Below are 22,818 nucleotides of genomic sequence, written 5' to 3' on the forward strand. Positions count from 1 at the left end.
CATAATATGTGCTTTTTAAAGTATTGCTTACATCTTTATTATAACTTATTCCTATGAATTTTTTTTCAAGATGCCAAGAAAGAATAATATACATTCACAATTAAAAAAATGGTGTGCCAGTCTGATAGAATTAAGAATGGCTGTACCATATGATCTCTCAGGGCCTTTCCAGTTCTAATTTTCTGCGGATGTAGGGAGGGGTTGGGTTTTGAGAGGAATCCAGAGAGAATTCCAGGATGGGAATGACACTAGTGATGTGATCTGGTTGAGAAGGAGTTGGAGTATCCCCAGACAAGCCAGGATAGGGAAGAAACTTCCTCAGAGCCTGGACTTGTCATGTTCCCTGGAAACAACTTCTTTCATTCCTCCCCCTGACTGTAATTGAAGACTCCTGGGGGATCTGCCAGGGCCAGAATTACAGGAAATTGCCGTGTGGTCAGTGGGTCTTCTCTAGTTACTTTCCTCAGTGACAGAGGGCAGTGATGGCTTCCTGTCTGTTAGCTGGATGTCTTTGCCTCCTTGTTCTGCCAAGTTCCCAAGAAACCTTAGCTTCTGTTCCTTACATTTTTATTCAGTGCCTGTTAATAGGATTTTATCCTCTATATTCTCCAGCTCTGTTGCTTCAGGCCTCCTTGCTCTATGCTAGTAATCTTGAAAGTTTTGGTCCATGATAGGCAAATTTTATGGGACACCAAAAAGGCATTGTTTGGAAGTAGGCCACAGCTCCAAATGGATACTACTTCAACTTTGGCAATGCCTGTTGAGTCCTCTCCCTTAAAGAGGATGACTTTTATCATTTAGTAATATAATTGCTTTTCTTCTTCCTAATTATATGTGCTCATTGAAGACTGCTTGTAAAATACAGAAGTATATGTAGAAGCAAATGCAAATTATCCACTATCCCAAGAAATATAGTACTCAACATTAGGCAAAGGTGACAGCATGGGTGAAGGTTAAATTCAGAGCTGGTCTGTCTCTCTATTCTCTATCCTATGCCAGCCCCCTGCTTCCTCCTCCCACAGCACCTCTTGATCTCACCCTTATGAATACTTGCCTGTCCTATATACCATAAAATGGAGGGCAAACTGGAAAGTGTACAATAGCACTTACCATGTCAAAGGCATATAAGAGAGATAAAATATCTCATATCAAGAAGGTGTTTGGAATCTAAAATAGCAATATTTTGTCATAGCTCTGCCATCACTACCTTATTACCGAGGTGTTGTGGTGATAAAGTGTTGTGGGAATGTCTAAAGAGATAAGAGACCATCTGCGAAATTCACAGTGCTCCCTGGGGATTAGGAAAATACTCACAGTACAAAGAGGCAAGAATGATTCAGTATGAGACTGGCTCATAAATATGCCCTTCTCTTTTGAAAAAAAAAAAAACCAGCCAACATTAAACAAAAAAGTTGGATGATACTAAATCCATCCTAGAGATAAAGTTCTTGTTATAGATAATAGTTAGAATTTATGTTTTGCTCTTTTTTCCCAAGGTGGATAGGGTCAGAATGGCACTTTTCTCATTTTTGAGCCCTTGCATTGAGGCTCTGGTAGACAGAGGACTTAGAAAACTCTAAGACATAAAGGTTAAGGTCAAAATTTTTGAGTTAGTCAGATACGGGTTCAAATCTCAGATCCATTCATATGGTCATCAAAACTTCTTATGTGCCATACACTCTTGTAGACACTGGGGATATAATATCAGACAATATAGATAAGGCTATTACTTAAATGCAGCTTACATTCTAGTCGGGGGAGAGGGGATGTTTAATGCTGAAAGGATAGCATAGTAATATGATGGAAGTAATGGGGCTGCCTTAGGTTGAGTAGTCAGGAAAAGTCTCTCTGAGAATAGACAATTGAACTAAGACCTGGATGATGAAAAGAGGCCAGCAATAAAAAACATCTAGAAGAGCATTCCAGGCAGAAGTAACAGCAAGGGCAAAGGCCCTGAGGCAGGAACAGGCTTAAGCTTTTATAGAACGAATACCAGTGTGATTGAAGAAGAGTGAGCCAGGGAAAGAGTGAAAAGGTGAGGTTAGACAGGGTCAGTACATGTCAGGTCATGCAGAGGCTTTGCAGAAATTCAGCTAGTAATAATAATCATCATCATAGTAAGGCAGATAAGAAAGAAGGAAATTGAACACTTTGGGGTATACTGTATGGTACCAACTGAGGAATTTGGATCTCACTGGGCACAGGACTGTTAATGTAAGGTCTGAATGATGTGTTGCAAATAGAGCCTGAGGAGAAAAATTCCAAGAGCAGAGTACAGGGTGGCCATTTTTACCTATCATTACATTTCTAGCCCTTGAATTTCTCTCCAGTTCTCTGCTACAGCTACTGCTTTCTCACTGAACACAAATACACAAGTCCACTATGACTCAACATTACCATCAAATGAGACGATTAAGCCACTCTAAATTTACTTGGTTAGGAGGAGTGTGGCTAAGGGTTAGGTTCCCTGGGGCTACATTGCTTCTTGGTTCACATAGTTTACTAACTTTTCTCTCTCTCTTTTTTTTTTTTTTTAAATAGGGAGAGAAGAAGTCCTATGGAAAGCCATGTGGAGGCCAAGACTGCAGTGGAGGCTGTAAATGCTTTCCTGAGAAAGGAGCGAGAGTAAGTTGCTTCTTCCATTGCTGAAAGACACATACTCAGAGGAGTTGTGACCTGAAGTGTGTGTGTTTTCTTTAGAATTAGGCTGCTTAGAATTTACTCTTATGACTTCATCAAACAAGAAAAGTGATGAGGACCAGCTGGAAGGAGCTTTGCTAGCCAACTGAGAGGCAGAACTAGATTGGTCAAAGTCCCTGAGGGGCCAGGAGGAGGTTTCCTTCATTGACTTAATGCCAAGGTTTCCTCAAGGTTTCATCTGGAGTACTTCCAAAAGCCAATTTGGTGGTGAAGAACCAGATTATGTTTGTAGATATACATAAATTTTCATAGCTCATTAAAAATCTTTTGTATCATTTTTTATTTTAGAGAGAGAGAGTGCAAGTGGGAGAGAGAGGCAGAGGGAGAGAGGGAGAGAATCTCAAGCAGGCTCCACGCTCAGCATGGAGCCCAACACGGGGATTGATCTCATGATCTCATAACTGTGAGATCATGACCTGAGCCGAAATCAAGAGTCAGACACTCAACCCACTGAGCCACCCAGGCACTCCTCATAGCTCATTTGTATCAACTTGGTTCTTCTCTCTGGGAAACAAGTGGTCCAATTGTTATCTACAGACTATGGATGTGACTCATCAAAAATCAAGGGTTTACAGCGTAGCCAAAAATATGGATGACTATTGCACACAAAGAATGATTTGTTGATATTACATTAAAACTTAGGATTTGTTTAGAAGCATGATGTGATGTATTCAGTGTCTTGTTCCTTATTAGCAATGCACAGTTCAAACAGTGCAGATTGCAGTGAACACAGTGCATTTGCACAGCATTTCCATCAGTCCCTGTATATGCATACGGGAAGCATTACTCCAGATAATTTGTACCTCTACTTCTCACAGAACAAACCTACATCTTTAGCGTGACTCATAAAAAAAGCATTTGAGGGGGTTCAATCTTGAAAAAATAAAATAGAATCTATGCTTCTGGGATTTATGGCCACTGTTTAGAATTCATATCTTCTGACTTACTGCATTGCGTCTGTAATCTCATCACACTCAAGCCTAAGAGCTTCCGCTGTCAAAGAGAGGTAGCATAAATAGGTCAACCAAACCCTCAAAACATAGCCAAACAGGGAACAGAGTGACCACTCCACCTTCTCTTTCATTATCTTCCATTTAGAGTAAAGTGAAATATCAAACTATGCCAGAATTTGAAGGAAGAGAAAAAGCTGTCTTCTCATCAAAAGGGACCAGACCCATTATACGTTAAAGGCACTGACTTAGAGAATCCTAAAATATCAGAAAGAGAAAGTATCTTAGTGAGCTTCTCATCTTATCCACCGATTGTACAGAGGAAGCAGAGTCTGAGAAGGAAAATGACTTCCTGGGGTCACACAGCAAATTGATGACAGATTCATACTATTACTTGGGTCCTTTGATTTCTTGCCTATTTACTTTTACCCACTGGTGCCTTCCAGAGAAGTCATGTTCACCGTAGTCACCAGAGCCCGTGCCTTTGCCTCTGATCTACAATCAGGATACACTTCAGAAAACAGATAATTCTATAATAAGTATATGAATACGTTCTCAAGCAGCATGCAAGCGATATAGGCAAAGCAGAAGTCTCCTTTGAGACTCTAGTCCCTCTATTGTCTTCCTGGTCTTTCCCTGTACACAATCAGAGATATGTAGAAATATGAATAAAACTAGTTTCATTTTCTGTATTTTTTTTTCCCAAAACCCCATCCTAAGTATATATTCTGTGCCTTGTTTAGTTTTTGGATTTTTTAGCCCTTTAATATGTTTTATTTTTAGAAAAACACATTTTTTAAGGTTTATTTTATTTATTTTGAGAGAGAAATAGAGCGCGTGTGTGAAAGGGGCATAGAGAGAGGGAGAAAGAATCCCAAGAAGGTTCCATGCTGTCAGCATGGAGCCTGACACAGGGCTCGAACTAACGAACTATGAGATCATGACCTAAGCTGAAATCAAGAGTCAACCACTTAACCGACAGAGCCACCCAGGCACCCTGCCATTTGATATGTTCTTAAGATCTTTTTCCCTATCCCTTAGTTTAACCCAGCCATTCATTCCCCTTTTGGTGAACATTTAGGTTTTTTCCCAAATGTTTGCCATTAAAAAAAAATGGCAGTGATACAGTGGAAATCCTTGAACAGATCTTGTGCTTATGTCTAGCATAGATACTAAGGATCAGAATTTCCAGATACAAGATAATAGATATTTTTAATTTTCAAAGCTAGTGCTCACTTACCCTGTAAAACATTTCAATTTACACTCCCATCAGCATTGTACAAGAGCTCCCATGTTTCTATACCCTTGCCAATACTTGATATTTTTGCTGATATGGGTAAAATCATCCCAATTCCCAGACTGCATGTGATGTTAAGTGTTATTTGACATACTCATTGAACAAATTTTGTATTTCTTCTGCAAATATCTTGGATATATCCTCTACCTACTTTCATCATGGGTGATTCTTATTGACTTACTTTACCTCTGCGAAGGTATAATAAATAAAAATGGCCCAGGTGAAACTGATGAGATTTGAAGTTTGACACAAAAGGGCATTTCCTGGCAGGTTATAGGGGATATAGGAGGTGGTTGGTCAGACCCCACAACCAGGGAACTGAGAAGCAGATCCAGGCTGTTTGTCGGGTTGCAGAGCCTTTAAAAGTAGAAAATATTTTTTTAACATTTATTCATTTTTGAGAGACAGAGAGAGACAGAGCATGAGCAGGGGAGGGGTAGAGAGAGAGGGGGAGACACAGAATCCAAAGCAGGCTCCAGGCTCTGAGCTGTCAGCACAGAGCCCGATGTGGAGCTTGAACCCACGAACCGTGAGATCGTGACCTGAGCTGAAGTCAGACCTTAACTGACTGAGCCACCCAGGCACCCCAAAAGTAGAAAATCTTCTTATATATCTGAACAGAGGTTAGTCCTACACCAGATAGACATGACTAAGGTGACCTCATTGTTTAACCTCTGGCTGAGATTTTGATCTTTGAAGATGGAAGGCAGTGGACTTCCTCAGTATGGAGCTCTCATTTGGGTTCCAAACATCTGGAGCCCTAGTCTGTCTTCTCCTTTGAAAACATGAGTGGTTGAAGGGATGTGGGACTGAGGAAAATAAAATATCACCACAAGGATTTTTTTTCAATATTTAAAAGATTCAGAGTCTGCACAGTTAAACATGGTCCTAAAGTTTATTTGTGAAGTCTGAAGTTGCTGGGAACGTTTGTCAAGGCTATTGAGCCAGACCAAGCTGTATTTCATGAGTCAAGACCAGGGATGTCCTATTTCCCAGATAGATCAGGAGGCCGGTGCACGTGGGGCAGACCCTGTGAACACGGATGCTTGAAGCCGCCTGGGCCACCAGGTCCCTTTTAGTCTTTCCCCCCTACCCTCCTGCGTTCCCAGGGCCAAGCAGGATTGTTTAAACTGGCCCCAGCACTGTTGACCCTGCAGGGCAGCCTCTTGGTACCCCTTTTGTGCAGATGTCAGAAAGATTTGAAACTGTTTTCCTTAGCCGAGCAGCGGGCCCCATTCGGATTTCAAGCTGTTCCTCTTGAGCTCGGTGAGCTGGGAGGGGAACAGAACGTTGGGTCACCCCTGAGATATGCTGCAGCCCTTGGCTGGCCCGTCTCCTGCCTTGGGGAAACATCAAGCACATAGCTTGCCAGGCAGTGTGTACTTTTCCTTTGCCAGAGGCCTCTTGAAATGACTAGGACATTTACACAACACCTAGCACTCCTGCACACAACTGCAATCCAACCCGTTTCTGGCTTATGCTCTCTCAAACTGCCTTCTCGAAAGTATGCCCTGCCTGGTAACAGCCTCTGCCTAGCATTGCTGCACTGCTCTGTACGTTTTCAAAGATCTTCTCCCAGGGTCCGTATGAGCTCCATGCAACAAGTAAAGAAACTGATAAGTGATTTTGCCCAAGCTCCCTAGCCTGTTAGTGGCTAAACTTTATTTAGCCTACATTAGGAGAACGGCGACTTTATAAAATGGCACCCCTGCTAATGTTAAACAAAGGGAGGGGCACCTGGGTGGCTCAGTCAGTTAAGTGTCAGAGCTCAGGTCAGGATCTCAAGGTTCCTGGGTTGGAGCCCTGCGTTGGGCTCTGTGCTGACAGCTCAGAGTCTGTAGTCTGCTTTGGATTCTGTGTCTCCCTCTTTCTCTGCCCCTCCCCCACTCCCGCTCTGTCTTGCTTTCTCTCAAAAATAAATAAACATTAAAACAATAAGAAAGGATATTTTCCCCCCAGACATTGCAATTTGGACTTACTGTTTGACTTTCAGTTTCCTTTCTCAGGGATATGTTTTATTTTATGGGAGAACTGTTCTTTGGACTTTTTATCTTCCCTAGTATTATTTTTTTTTTACATTAAATTGAACAAAATATATCAGTTTTCCATTTTCATCTCTTCCCAAGTTTTCTCTACTGGATTTGCAAGCTACCTCTGCATTGTTTTCCATCGGCGTGTTTGTCTGAATCGGGAACAGGTGGACTGTTTGTTCTGTTCTGAGCCTGTTATTCCTTAATACTATTGCAGGGGCACCTGGGTGGCTCAGTTGGTTAAGCTTCTGACTTTGTCTCAGGTCGTGATCTCAAGGTCCGTGGGTTCGAGCCCTGCATAGGGCTCTGTGCTGACAGCTCAGAACCTGGAGCCTGCTTCAGGTTCTGTGTCTCCCTCTCTCTCTGACCCTGTCCCGCTTGTGCTCTGTCTCTCTCTTTCTCTCTCTCTGAAAAATAAACATTAAAAAAATTTAATATTATTTCAGAATTTTCCCTGTTTTAACAGTGTTCTGACATTTATATATCACACTGAGCTCCTAATTATCCATGCCATCTAAAGGAACATTATCATAGATTATCCCAAGCCACAGGGAATATTTGGGTTCCTCCCAACCCCGATAAGTGCTGTGTGCCCCTGTTGTTCGGCTATGTCCTAGCTAGAGAGTTAAGCGTGAAACAGCACAGATTTCTTAAATCCTCATCTCATGCCTGCATCCTGCTGCTTCTCTGTCAGAAACTGCGTGTTTCCCATGAATTCCAGGACCAGATGCATTAACCACTAAGTTTTTGTTTTGTTTTGTTTTGTTTTTGTTTTTGTTTTTGTTTTTACTCTCCTCCTGCAAACAGCTGGCATTCCCTGTGTCAGCTGCCTGGTTCCATGGCTACCAAGAGGCCTCTCCATTGGCTCCTGATTTAGGCAATGTTTATGTGCATCTTTCCCTTCTCCCTATGTACCCACCCCCCCACACATACCCCTGTGCAGACCAACCACTGCCACACACACCAATGTCCTTATCCTCTAACTCCTCCAGAGTCAGAGCTCATATTGCACATGACCTCCTTGGGTGGCCAGGCCTTGCTCCAGCTGCCTGCACTCAAGTGCCTTCATTGCCCCACCCACTCTTCAGCCCTCCACGGGCTGGCCTCGCTGCAAACACTGGTCACCAGTAACCTGCTTGCTGCCAAACCCAAAGAACATTTTTCATTTTTAAAAAAACTCTTCTTTCACTTCTCTGCTGCACGAGATACCTTCTTCTTTCCTGAAACTCTCTATTCCCTTGGATTTCATAATGTTCTCTCCTCGTTTTTTCCCTACAATTTGGGACTCCCCAGGGTTTTGTCCTCATCCTATTTCTCTTCTTGCTGTAGGCCTCTCCCAAAGTGGTTTCATATATGCCAGGGATTTCCACTCCCACCAATACAATGATAAATATTAAATCTGTATCTTTTGCTCAGACCTTTTTCCTTAGCTTCAGGTCAGCACAGTCAATTTCTGCTTGGATTTCTACTTGCACCACAACCATATCTCATATAGAATTCAACTATCAATCCCCACCAGACGTGTCCCTTTCTAAGTCTTAGCTATGTCTTCTCTATCTCAGCAAATGGCACCACCAAGCACTTTATTTGATCAAGCCAGAAACCTGGGAATTGTTCTTTCTTTTCTTCACTACCACCTCCAATTCATCTTCACATTCTGCCCACATCCTCCTAAACAAAGCCCAAATTCATCCGCTCTTCTCCATACCTGTCTGTCCACTCCAGACCTGTATAATGTCTTGTCTGAATTACCATAATAGCCTCCAGACTGGTCTCCGAATCACCAGTCTCACTCTTTTCCATTCATTTGCCACTCTGCTATCATAATCTTTCCAAAACATAAATATGATCATGAAACTCTTGCTCAAAATCCTTCAGTGGCTCCCCATAGATCTCACAATAAAATCTTAGCTCTAGTAGGGCTTACAAAGTCCTCTGTGGCTTGGCACTTCACTGCCTCTCCAACATTATCTCTCGTTGGAGCCTCCTCCTTCGGAAAACAAAGCCAGGACATACACATGAGCTGAACTCTTTACAGTTCACAGAACCTGCTGTTATTTAATAGGATCTAGGTTTTCTACCTGCTATTCCAATTCCATGTACTCTCCTTCCACTAGCTCTACCCTCTTTCTGCTGACTTGCTTCTATTACCCATTCTTTAAAACCTTACACAGGCTTTAGAACCTCCTCATGAAGCTTTCCACCATATGCAAGGCTGAGGTTATCTACGTTCTCTTCATTCCCTTCATGCTGAACACAGCAATCTATATTGACTTGTCTGCCCTCCCCTATATTATGAATTCCTAAAGGACAGAGACTGGGTTATTTTAGACTCCGAAGGGGCAGTAGGCACTACAAACAGTTTCATGAATGACTGGCCAACTGTCCGACCAATTTGGTGAGTATGGGTCTAGCCCTACTCTCCACATCCTGGGTTGGCCATGAAGTTGCCATGAAGCAGATGAGAGTGCGCTGTCTAGGGAGGAATTCCTCCTGCTAAAAGAAGGCAAGGAGCCAGGGCAGTCATTTCCATATCATTTTTAGATCCCGTTAGCCATAAGGGCCCCAGCTCTTTCCCACACTCTGGTTCCTATAGCTTGCTTTGGGATTCTGTTCTACCTAACTCCTCAGAATTTTTGACCCTGACCTCTTCTTTTGTCTGATTCCTTTTTAATCTGTGCCTGCCAAGGCAAGGGACTTGGCAGAATTCTTTTATTTTGCTACCAGCAATTGGTCCTTCCTCCAAGGTGATATCAGATATTCTTGAATAATTGTGAGTCAAAGATAATCACAGGCTTTCTTTTTGACATTGATTGCATTCTCCTCTCCACCAAACCTTTTGCTTAAAGCCTCTTAGCTTTATGCAAAGTTGATGGTCTTCAGTTTCCCTTGTTTCGCTCCCTTGTGGGAGGAGAGGAATAGCCTTTGTGCAGGGAAGTAGCCATTGGGTAGTAGTAGGGGAGAGGTAAAAAAAAATTAAAAGTCTCTGTGTATTTAAACATACTGTAGTTATTTAGATCGAGGATAATTGATGATAATGTTAAAGTGTAGTGTCTCTGAGCTGAATCAAGATGCATTCATAGCCCAGCAGATGTTTGTGGTTATCTTAATCCCTTCTTTGATCATTTTGGGGTAGTGTGGGATTTGTGGAATATATTATCCATACTAGTGAGGGAGGCTTCTGTTAGAAAGGAGCCAAGGAGCTGGAGGAGAAGATAATACACAGCTGTGGAGTCAAGAGCACCACTCTAGATATCCAGAGACCGAAGTGCCATGCCTGAGCATTGCTAACTAGATGACTTTGGGCTGATGCTTCCCCCTCTCAGGGTCTCTGTTTACCTATCAGTAAAATGAAGGGCTTATGCTGAGTAACCTCAAGATACCCACCAGCTCGGATCATCTAAGTCAGACACTGTTACTGTACTGTACCGTGACAGTTCCTTGCCCCTAAAGTGTCTTATCGTGCTCTCTAGTGTTGCCGTGAGATTTGGAAGGCAATGTTTGACAGTGTTCTACCATTTGGAGTGATGTCTTGGCAGCTGCCTCCAATGTAAATCACTTGCTGTGGCTTTTTACTGCTGGTGCTGGAAGCTCCGAACAGGTGAAGTTGCACTCCTGCAGGAATGTGCAGTCCTCCCCCTCCTTGGTCATCTGAGTGGTGTGACTTGAAAAGTATCACAGGGCTATCTCCTCACCATCCACACCCCCAAAATATCTTCCCTGCCTTGCCTGGGAATCACTCTTCTTACAGTTCTGGCTTCATAGACCCACTCTTTAGGTTAAGTGTTGCTCTACCCTTGCATTGCTTGAATAAGTTACATAGACTATTATTCTGACGAGAGGAGGCAGGTGCACACTGTGCACCTGGTGAGGAGTTGTGTGCACAAACCTTTTGAGACCACTTAGTTTTCCTTGGCCTGCGTTGCTAACCAATATGTCAGAGACATTGGATATCAAGCCTTGGGTGAGCTTCTTGCATGCCAGTGTGTGACATATTCTCTCCTCACGGAGTCTGTCCTCATCTTCCCTTGCCAGCTGTTTACCCCTTTCTGAACTTCCTCCTTTCTCCATCCATGCTTCCTCACCTCTTGCTTCAGCATTTCTAGCTGTCCATCCCTCCTTACCATTTGCTCCACTGTGGCCTTCTCAGTTCCTCCCCTCTGCCTTTAGTTCCCTGGGATCATTTCTTGTGGTACCAGTCCTTTTTGTCATCTATCAAAAGGCATAAGAACTACAGCAGCAGGACATCAGAAAGAGTTGCTATGGGGGTGCCTGGGTGGCTCAGTCAGTTAGGTATCCAACTCTTGGTTTCAGGTCAGGTCATGATCTCATGGTTTGTGAGTTTGAGCCCTGTGTCAGGCTCTGCACTGACAGTACAGAGCCTGCTTGGGATTCTTTCTCCCTCTCTCTCTCTACTCCTTCCCCACTCGTGAACTCTCTCTCTAAATAAATAAATAAATAAAACTTAAAAATAAAGGAAGAGTTGCTGTGATGTACTTTATAGATGTATACCCACTTATCTGGAGATTCTAAACCTCAGAGCCTGGATGAGTGGTCTTCAAAATTGGAGGCGGGAGGAGTGCAGTGCATGGAAGTCAGTCCATAGGGGTGTAAATATTACAACTTCCAACTTAAGTTGAGAAAGTCTTGAAAGCAATTAAGATTTGGATTAAGTTATTTAATTTATGTAAAGTGTTTAAAACAGTATGTGGCAGGGGCGCCTGGGGGCTCAGTTGGTTGAGTGTCTGACTTCGACTCAGGTCATAATCTCACAGCTTGTGAGTTTGAGCCCTGCATCAGACTCTGTGCTGACAGCTCGGAGCCTGGAGCCTGCTTCAGATTCTGTGTCTCCCTCTCTCTCTGCCCATAACCCACTCACATCCTGTCTCTGTCTCTTCAAAAATAAATAAACATTAAAAAAATTTTTTTAAATAAAAAAAAACAGTGTGTGGCACACTAAGCACTAGTGTTCGTGTTAGCTATTATTACTGCTATTTTAAGCCTTTCAAATATGTAATACTCAGGCACCCTCACCAGGTGGGGGCCTGTCTTCACCTTTCCAGTTGCATATGCTCCATAGGTAATTCCAAGGGAAGAGTGGGAGCCCACAAGATGGAAGGGGTGACCCTGGGCCCTCACATTTTTTCCCTATATGTATACCAGAGATATTGCTATTTCCTGGGGCCCAGTTAAGTGAATTTATGGATTATATTGTCTAACTCCATTAACCCTCACAAAATGGATAGTTTAAGAAGACTCCTGCAAATAAACCATGTATCGAAGATAATACTAACAACGTAAGCATGTGAAGATGGCAGTGATCACACTTCTCCTAGACCGAGTTTTTCCATCAGCCTCATTAAAAGGTTAAAGCTAATTATATCAGACAAGAAGCTGGCAAAAAAGTAATGCAAGAATAATCAAGAAGACTATATAAAATATGGATTTATACCCATTCTCAATAATGAAAATTCTTGTCCTAAGTGTATATAGAATCTTGAAAAGTTAGCTAAAAATATAATGAAGCCATCCTGACAAGACATTTGACATGCTATTTATTTCATCTTCTTAAATTTTCTATTTATTATGTGTTTCATAATATATATGTAGAGTAGGACATGTATATGATTTAAATAATTATTAATAACATTGTGTGTAATATATAAATATATATTATATTTATATATATATTATATATATATATATATATATTATACAGAGAGACAAAGATAAAGAGAAGAAGCATGCTCAAATTTTTTAACCTGAGAAAAGTATGCAATCAGAAATTTTTGGAGGCCATTGACCTAGACCATATTTACAATAGGTGGGGACCCACAAGCAGAGGCAAAAGAACTTTAAGTAAGAGAAAAATAACTATCTTGTTGTCTTTTGCTCTTTCCCTGTAGAATGGCCATGCCACCAACTTTAGAGCTCTACCTTGGCAACTTTATATAAAATAAAGCAATAGGGATATCAGGAGCTGGGAAACATGAGGCAGTAAAGAAATTTTAAAATCATAAAATTTCAAGCCTAGAAGGTTGGATCCAAGCCCCAAGTGACATATCATAGCTTATAAAAGGCTTTCTCAGCATGCTTGTGAAATCCCTTACCCTCACTCTAAATATGAAGACTTTTAGAAGAAAAAGTTTCAGAGAGGTTAAGAGACTTTCCCAAGGTCCTTTGTAAGGGGCATAGCTGAGATTCGAAAGAAATATTCCATTCTCCTGCTCAGTGTTCTTTCCGTCATGCCAAATGTCCTTTTAATCCCATGGCCATAATCAGATGAGCCCATTTTGGCTGGATGGTTGTAAATGGAGAGACACTTGTAGTGGAGAAAATCTGCTAAGACATAGACCAGATATCAGTAAATGAGTAGTCCTTCCCCACGCCCAGTGAGAAATAACTCCTGTGTGGATAACATTTGTTTATACTTGTGTGGGTTTTAAAATGTTTTCCTAATACTCCTGTCTTTTAAAAGTTAAAGAAATATGGGGTGCCTGTGTGGCTCGGTCGGTTGAGCGTCCGACTTTGGCTCAAGTCATGATCTCACGGTTCGTGAGTTCAAGCCCGGCATTGGGCTCTGTGCTGATAGCTTGGAGCCTGGAGACCAGAGCCTGCTTTAGATTCTGTGTTTCCCTCTCTCTCTGCCCTTCCCTCTCCTCCTCCTCCTCCTTCTTCTTCTCTCTCTCTCTCTCTCTCTCTCTCTCTCTCTCTGTCTCTCTCTCAAAAATAAATAAACATTAAAAAATGTGTTTAATAAAATAATTTAAAAAAATAAAATAAAAGTTAAAGAAATAAAACGCACGCATAAGGACAGCCTGGGTTTCACCTGTGACTACACGTTTTGCCAGGAGTCATGTCAGTCTTTATAGTTCTGGTGTAGGTCCCTCCCTCTATGTAGGCCACTCATTATATGGAAATTCACTGCAATGGAGTTAGAAATGTGTGTAGATGAAATTACCAAGAATATATCAGGGAAGTAATTTGGTGTCTATTCTGAGAAGCCTTGTCTTAATGTAAGTCTTGCAAGAATGTTTGAGAAAATTAATTGCATGGCATCTCTCTTAAGCTATAGCAGAAGTGGATGGGAAAAAATGTGCACTGCTTTGCAGAAATTTGCTTCACTGTCATCTCTTCAAAAGAGCTTTTATTTTAACAAATGGGGCACATAGCCATTTATTTAATGACTACCTTTATTTATAGAGGTAGAAGTCCTAGACTATGTTCTGTATTTTGTTTTCCTCATTGTGTTGTGTGAGGCTCAAGCCCATTAGACAAGATTTGAGAAAGCACTCTGGGGGCTAAATATTGGTGCGGGCACTGTGGGGAATGCAAACATATTACAAGTGCCAGACCTCATTTAGGGAGACTACACACACACATACACACAACAGTGCTTCACTACACAGCACTACATCTGATTGGAAATCTGAAAGGCAGAGCACAAGTCCTCAAAAGGAGATATTGGTATGGACTGGAGTGATTAAGCAAAGTATTTTTTTAAGTTTATTTATTTATCTGAGAGAGAGAGAGAGAGAGCCCATGTGTACAACTGTGGAAGGGGCAAAGAGAGAGGAAAGAGAGAGAGAATCCCAAGCAGGCCCTGCACTGCCAGCACAGAGCCCAATGTAAGGCTCGAACTCATGAACTGTGAGATCATGACCGGAGCCAGAGTCAGACGCTTAACTGACTGAGCCACCCAGGTTTCTTGACCAAACTATTTTTTTAATATTATAACAAAAATGTTTCTTTATGAAGATTCATTTGGTGGGGATTGTGCAGGGTGGATTGGAGTGCCAGACATAATAGGTAAGTAGAATGCTCCCTATTTTTATTTTTTTGAATTTTATTTATTTATTTTGAAAGAAAGAGAGTGTGTGAGTATGGGAGGGGCAGAAAGAGAGGGAAAGACAGAGAATCCCAGGCAGGCTCCGTGATGTCAGCGTGAGAGCCTGACATAGGGCTCGAACTCATGAACCGTAAGATCATGACCTGAGCTGAAATCCAGAGGGTCCCTATTTTTAAAGGTTAAGTGGCATATCCAAAATCCCCTAGAAAACCAGAATGGAAACTTTGCATCATTTTCTGCTGCTCAGGTTGTATCTGTCTTTGAATGATTCTCTCCAATCACAAACACACATATAGACACACATGTACCTTCACCTAAAATAGTGATTTGATAATGAGGGCTTGTCTTCACGTTAGATGAGTGTATAACCTTTTCATTGTTTTTAATCAGCTGGAAGAGAGTGCTAGCTTCCTTTCCTCACATTTCTCTCACTCCTTGGAAATGAGTATCTCCATGAATTAGTCTCTACTAATCCCAAATGAGGAAAATTCATCCCCAAACCCAGTGAAGTAGGCAGCACTGAAGTGAGCCTTGTCTTGATTACAGAGAAGATTGCCATACCCAGTGAGAAAAGGCCACCCCTATGGCTTCTGAAAGAGCTTCTGTTGCCTAACTTGACACATTTTGTTACAGAAGTTATGAGTGAAAGGTAGGGTTTGGGAATCATGGAAGAAGGAAGTCATTCTTTCCCGTGAGACAAATTCTGAAGCTTGGTCAGCGGCAGTATCTGCAGTGTACCTCAGAATTGTGTCCTTAGGCTGAATCACCAGCTGTGACCATAGCAGGCTCATTCTGTGGACATTAACTAAGCACTCGGCTTTGCTATGACAGCTTTTACATGTTTTCATCCTCAGTTTTACAAGCTTAGTTTTCGTCTTTAATTTTGGAAAACCCAAAGGGAAAAAAAATGCTCATTCCTTTGGGCCTCAGGGAGATTACTGTATATGTTTGGTTATTGTCCATATCAAAGAAACCATGATCTCTGTCCCTGTGCATGTCTTTGCTAGTTCAAGTAATTGTAGTGACTTGGCATTCCACTGTTTTAGTTGGGTTCCCTCTTGGAGCTGACACCAGTCACTGATTGCTGCCCTCTTCGCATGTTGCTGGGGGAATGCCAGCAAGGCTAGGAGCAAAGGAGGGAGCTAGGGAGAAACATGCTGTGGGGCCCAGAATGGAATGAGGGGTAACCAGGGTTCAGGAGCCAGGTTTCCCCAGAGAGAGACAAAAAGAAAGCAAACAAAAGGAAGAGACAGGTCTAAACAGGCTCCCCAGACAGGGCCCCTTTGCTGTAAGAACAGAGCCTTAAACTTCACAAAGCTCAGGGAGGGAAGGGAGCCAGGGGTTAAACATAGCCTTTGCAATTCACCTAAGAATTGTTAACTGAGCACACACAGAGAGAAAAGCCACACATGTTCATATACAGCAACATTTATTTTTCTTAAAACCCATTCAGACACTCCATGAACTCAGAAATGTATCTAAGCCTGCATGTCCACATCGATATTGATCCCTACAAACCTGAAAAGTGCTGACCCTACGCAGATAGAAACATAGAGACTCAGAGATTCAGCAGGGCAAAGACACCCTGAGCCTCATGATGCCTAACATAGGCTGGTGTTTAAGACATGTGATGGGAAGTTTAGTGACCTCATAAAATCCATATTGGAAGCATGACCCATGGCTCCAGTGACTGACACCACAGTAAGGCAAACTTCTCTCTGAGTTTTACCTTCCAAATCAAATCAAAACCTAGCTAGAGCTCTGAGAGCAAGATGGAAGCCTGTCTCCTTCCTCCCTTGTGAAGTGAGGAACCGGGCTTGAAGGCCTCTGGGGCTCCCTCAGGAACCGGAGTGTGGAGTGTCACAGATCCCCCTGTCCCCTCCCATCCTCCAGGCTCATTTATGGCCTAATGACAAAATGCCCCCACTCCAACCAGCTCCCAGAGGGCCTCCACCAGTCCCCAGCTTCCCAGATTCCTGAGGGGAACTTGATCTGGCCCAGGGGCCCGCACCGGCTCTTCACATCGTCCCTGGAAGTCCCTGCTCCTTGGGAGCCCCCAGCACAGAGCTCACTCCCATACCCAGCCAGCCCCACAGAGGCACAGGAGGCCGGGTCTCTGAGGGAATCTCTCAGGATCAGCTGCAAGGGTGCCGCACAGGTGAGGGGGCCCTGCCGAAGCCAGCAGGAGTGACAGAACTTCCTCCCCAGCCCAAGGGGGAGGTGGCCACTCCACCTGAAGCAGCTCAGGGTGACCATAAACCACTGACCGCTGCCCCACTGTGCCCATGGCCCAAACCAGAGTGGCCCTTGGCCCTTTGCAATGGGAGAAACGAAAACAAACACAGCTTGGGAACTTTGGACCAGCTTCCAAACTGAAGGTCCTCAAGTGTCCCTTGTCCCTCATCCCCCACAAAAAGCATTTGCCTCATGAAAAAAGGGAAGACATGTAGACTCTCAGGACATCAGAGCCAGTCGTCACTTTAGGAATCTAGTCAAACCATTTCATCTTACGTATGGGAGTCCAGACTGGGGAAAAACTCTAAGAGTTTTTTTTTTTTTTAACTCCTTTTCTTTTTTTATGAAGGTCAGGTGTGTGTGTGGGGGGGGGAAGAATGGGAGGAGAGAGAGAGAGAGAAAGAGAAATATTGATTTCAGAGACTATATGCAAGCCCAAACCACAGAACTTGTAAGCAGGAATGCACTTACTTGCCCCAGTGGCCAGATACTCTTTGTACTTTCCAGAAATCCACAGAGACCCAGAAGAGGGTAGGGGAAATTTGTCATCTTTGTAATACAAATAAGCCCAGTGGCTGAGAACACAGGTTTTGGAGCCAAATAAACCAATCATTTAAGACCCGGCTGTATCATTTACTAGATGTGTGATCATTACCCTGTGTACTCTTGTCCCCCAGGGAATATTTGGCCAGGTCTGGAAACATTTTTGATTGCTATAATTGGTGGGGTGCTACTGGCATCTAGTGGGTAGAGGACAAGGATGCTGTGAAACATCCTACAATGCACAGGACACTTTCCCACAACATGGAATTATCTGGCCCAACATGTCAAGATGTCAAGGTTGAAAAACTCTACATCAAGCAAAGGGCTTAACTATTCTGAGCTTCAGTTTCTTCATCTGTGAACTGGAGTAATAGTAACTGTCTCACAGGGTTGTTATGATCACTGTATAGGCATGATATTAATACACATAAAGCAATTGGGATAGCTCCTGACACCAAGTTAGTGCTCCATTAATTATTAGCTATTAGTATGATTAGAGCCTCCCTTAACTTTATGTTCTCCTATAGTTACCATCCCATTTCTCTGCTTCTCTTCCACCATAACCCCTTGAAATAGCTGTTTATTTACCCTGCTCTGGATCCTTTGTCCACCTCTCTCTGCCCCTCCCCCACTTGTGATCTCCTAAAAATAAATAATGAAAACAAAGAAGTAGCTGTTTATGCTGAAAATCTTCTTTTCCCATGCTCTCTAAAATCTACTCTAATCATTGCCACCACTCTTTTCTCATAAAGGTCACCGGTGACATCTACGTTGTTAATTCCAATGATCATCTCTCAGGTTTCTTGCTTGGCCTACCACCAGAATTTGAAATGGCTTTTCACTCTCTCTTTCTTGAAAAACTTTCTTTGCTTGACTTCCAAGATCCCACTCCTTTGATTATCCTCCTGCCTCGATGGAAAAAGCTTCTGTCTCCTTTGCTGCAAGTGGAGAGGGACTTGGTCTGATTTGTTTTGTTTTGTTGAGTGAAGGAATGAATAACATTTATTGTGAGGATTAAATAAGATAACACATGTAAAGAGCTTAGCACACATTAAGCAGTTAATAAATGGTCATCATCACCACCACTACAACTGTTATCACTGATGTTATTGCTATTATTTATTATTATTATTATTATTATTGCTATTCTCCCCTACTGCTTTGAGTCCCTTGAGCATGGGATCAATGTTTAGTTTGTCTTGGTCTTCCCTTGTATAGAACTTTATTCAATGGAAGAGTATATATTCAAGCCTGGATATATATCCAGAAAACAGTTTACTAGGTACAGGAGCAGTTAATGAGGGCATGAGACTGGAACAGGACCTTAAAGGAGAAACAGATTTGGAAGAGCTTGACCGGGGTGGGGGATGGGTGACTAGAGGCTCATGGGAATCCAGAGCATCCCGAAGGGAGTCACACCCTAGCCACTTTTACTCTCCCCTTCATAAATGATGGGGCCATAAAAAGAAGGGAGTAGCAGTTCTCACCCATTAATCATCCCAATTCCTCCTCTCCCAAGTATGGGGGAGAAGTGGGACTGTGGCCAAATGTTAGCATGAACAGGACGTATCTGTTGGGTTTGACAGAGTAAACAACATAAATCCACTTTACTCACAGGACTGGTTAAAATTCATTTTCATCCATCTTGAACTTGGAACAATTTTGTACACTAATCAGCTCCTACCACCATCTGCAAGGATTGACAAGTGGCACTTATAATTAGCCTGAGAACTTGGTCCCTTAAGGATAGCCACTGGAAAACACACAACCCAAATCTTATTAGGAAACTCGTGAACATTCAAAACATCCATTAGGTATTGCTGATCATTCTAATAACATAATTTGGCAGCATTTGGAGTGAAAATGAGGTAATAATCAAATAGGCTATTTGAACCAAGATTTTTTTTTTCCATTAAAAGTAGAATGTCTAGTTTTTTATAATATCCATGCCATTGACTACTGCCAGCTGTGGCAGTAAATGATGGCTAGCCTTTCCTTTCTCTCTTTTACCACCTACTTCCAGCACAATGTCTGTACCTTAGAACCTGAGAAAGGCTAGTAAATAACACCCATGTGTATCTGGTCCCTGACCATCCAAAACCTACACTCCTGCTCACTTGAATTACAGCCCATATGCAGTAACCAACCTGCTTTGCAGATGGGTCAGCCTATCTAGCTTACATAAAACTCCAAAAAATTGTTTTAATTTACAGAACCCAAATCATTGACTTCAAAGGGAATTATGTTAATACAACTTTATTTTTAAATTAGCATTTATTTTCTTTGAGTTTGAACTTGCCATCAACTCAAAGTTCTTCCAAAAATTAACTTAGTTTCTAAATTTTCTAAACTTTTTAATTTTAACAACAGTTTTATTTTTAAGCCTTCCAGTAGGTTAGGTGCTTAATAAATACACAAGTCACATAAAGGCCACCATGATTTTCCAACTGGCTGGGCTGTTGGTGGCTTTTGGAAGTTCTATTATTATTTGTCAAAGATTCTCCAGTATCCATCTGGCCCACAGATAGCCAAGTCTCCTGAAAGAAGTGTTGACAGAGCCCAAGGGGGAAGTTGTAATTCATTCTGGAAAGGTAACCCAGCTGTCTGAGTCCCCTGGGCTTCCTGTAGATGCCAAATGAGTTCCTAGCCTCGTAATCCCATCTGTGATCTAAATGTATCCAGAACCTACCCACTCATCTCCTTCTCTTGACTAATGTGCTCACAGAGATGTATTTTTTCCTAAGATAATAAGGGTTGCCTTCAGAACTATCAGAGATCATGATTGTCATCTTTTTCACCATCATAAAAAGTGATAAAGATAATACATAATAATGAGATAATAATAGTTTTACCATTTATAAAGCATTTACTCTGTGCAGGCTTTGTGCCAGCTATCTTATATGTGTTGTACCATTTAATGTTTTTAATGATATATAAAAGTCATACCACAAAGTTCACCATGTTACACTTGAGGAAACAAAGATTTAGAGAGGTTAAGTGATTTGCCAGTTTCCCACAGCATGTAAGTGGTAGAGCTGAGAGTCCGAGGCCCCCTTCCTAATCCCCAAACCCATGCATCTCTTTCTACATCCCTGATGGTCTTTAATATGTACCATGCTCCATTAACATTTTCCCTAATAGGGAAAACAGAAAACTGTAACTTTCTCATTTCTCTCTTCTACATCCTGCTCTCTGCTCTTTTGTCCCTTAAGGGATTGATGTCTTTGCTGTCCCTAGCAACCACCCTCTTCCTGCCCACACCTCCTTCATACACATACTAACATACAGCACACAGTTCCCCTGTCAAAATCTGCTCTCAGCTCCTGATAGTAATTTGCATTGAAGGTCTAAAAGACTTATAACTTCTTAATTTGTTATACTATCTTAGGACTACTTTTGTTTAATAATAAACCATTATTTAGCATAGTGATATGAACAACACTTTGGCAGTAAGCTTGGACTTTAAGTTCCGGTCTGGTTTCCCCATGCTAAATGTGTTACTCTGGACAGCAAACCTTTATTATCCTCAGTTTTCTTAGCTGTAAGATGGACTCAGCAATGCTACATACATCAAAGGACGTTTATGAGGGCTAAACTGAACATACATGCTAAATGTATAATACAATGCTTGAAACAGAGCACATGTTCAATAAATGGGAATAGTTACTTTGGTGACATCTGTGAAAGAGTAGAATGGGGAATTATAGAGAACCCATCAAGTTGTATGGCTTAGAATCTCCCTAGGCTGCCTGCCCACAAGGCAAGCTTTGATTAAAAAAAAAAAAAAGCATTTATTACATGAAGAAGTGAATGATAGTATGCCAGGTAGTATACCAATCAAGTTGAATACCTCTTGCAAACTCTTGCCAGTTTAATCAACTAAAAGCATAAAGATCACTTTTGGCACTAAATCTCTGACTGCTTTCCTCACAGCAATCACAGCATTTCTCTCTTTAAGAAACTACAGTGATTCACCATTGTCATCAAGGAGCAAAATTTCACTTGACCTGTAGGATATTGAGCATGTTCAGAAGTTGCCCAATGTCAGGATGGATCTGACCTGCCTGAGATCAAATAGTCCTGCCAGACCTGTGTGGTTGTAGAAAGGCAAAAGGCCCACATATAGTTAGCAGGTTGAGATGAAAATTTGGAATATAGATTTCAAGCCAGGTTATCAATTTAGAGCTTAATTTGATTCTGAAATCCTATCCAAACATGGACAGGATGAGCAATCAGCAGAGTTTCAAACAGCAGGATGTCCCTATGCAATCTAAGAGCAAATACCGGAGACCTGAACTTGACTAATAATAATAGCTGCCATTAATAATTTACCATATTCCAGACACTTTGCTAAAGGCTTTACTCTGCATTAATTATCTCATTTAATTATGATAATCTTATAAAGGTAGGGGCGCCTGGGTGGCTCAATGAGTTAAATATCCAACTTCAGTTCAGGTCATGATCTCATGGTTTGCGGGTTCGAGCCCTGCGTTGGGGTCTGTGCTGAGAGCTCAGAGCCTGGAGCCTGCTTCAGATTCTGTGTCTCCATCTCTTTCTGCCCCTCCCCTGCTTATGCTCTGTCTCTCTCTCTCTCTCAAAATTAAATGACCTTAGAAATATTTTTATAATCTTATAAAGGTAAATAGTATTATCCTCCCCATTTTAAAAGTGAAGGAAACCAAGGATTGCAGAGCTAGAGAGTGGTGAGGCTGGGAATAGATGCCAGATCCAGCTGATTCCAACATACATGCCCTCAAACACTATACTATATTAATGCCTCCCAGAAGACTAGAGTGCTTTTGGTAACCACAGGCCACACAATTGGAGATTTAGGCACAAGGATTAAATGATCCCAGCAATAAAGCTGACTTGCTGTTTAGCCAGAGAATTATTGAAGGGAGGCTCATGGTATTTTTCTACTGTGTGGTGACAGGAGTTGGCCAAGAGTCTGAGGTGTGGCTGAGGCTATCAGGGAGGAGCTAAGAGAGATTCTGGGTTGGATTGAGGCAGGCTACTGCAGGGATTTTTCAGGATTTTATTTTTTTGCTGCTGTATACAAGTTCACTTTGTCCTATAGATATGTCCTGGAAATTTTGTCTTTAGTGCCTCATGTATTCTCATTTTCAGTGATCACAAATGGAATGATAGTTCTTTAAATTTATTATCTGCTTCCCTTGACCTATAAAGAAAGTACAAGCAAGAGGAGATGGTTTT

General features: G+C 42.0%; 1 protein-coding gene across 5 annotated transcripts in view; it reads left to right on the forward strand.

Annotated features, from left to right (window-relative positions):
• The window catches only part of COL4A6 (collagen type IV alpha 6 chain), a 284,904-nt gene that overhangs the window by 123,868 nt on the left and 138,218 nt on the right, over nt 1–22,818 (forward strand). For all 5 annotated transcript variants that reach the window (XM_081793122.1, XM_081793126.1, XM_081793124.1 and 2 more), the window contains exon 3: nt 2,542–2,625. In XM_081793122.1, the coding sequence (XP_081649248.1) occupies nt 2,542–2,625 (84 nt within the window). The remainder of the gene's footprint in view (nt 1–2,541; nt 2,626–22,818) is intronic.

Source organism: Panthera onca, chromosome X (genome assembly GCF_046562875.1).
Source record: "Panthera onca isolate mPanOnc1 chromosome X, mPanOnc1 haplotype 2, whole genome shotgun sequence".
Lineage (NCBI taxonomy): Eukaryota > Metazoa > Chordata > Mammalia > Carnivora > Felidae > Panthera > Panthera onca.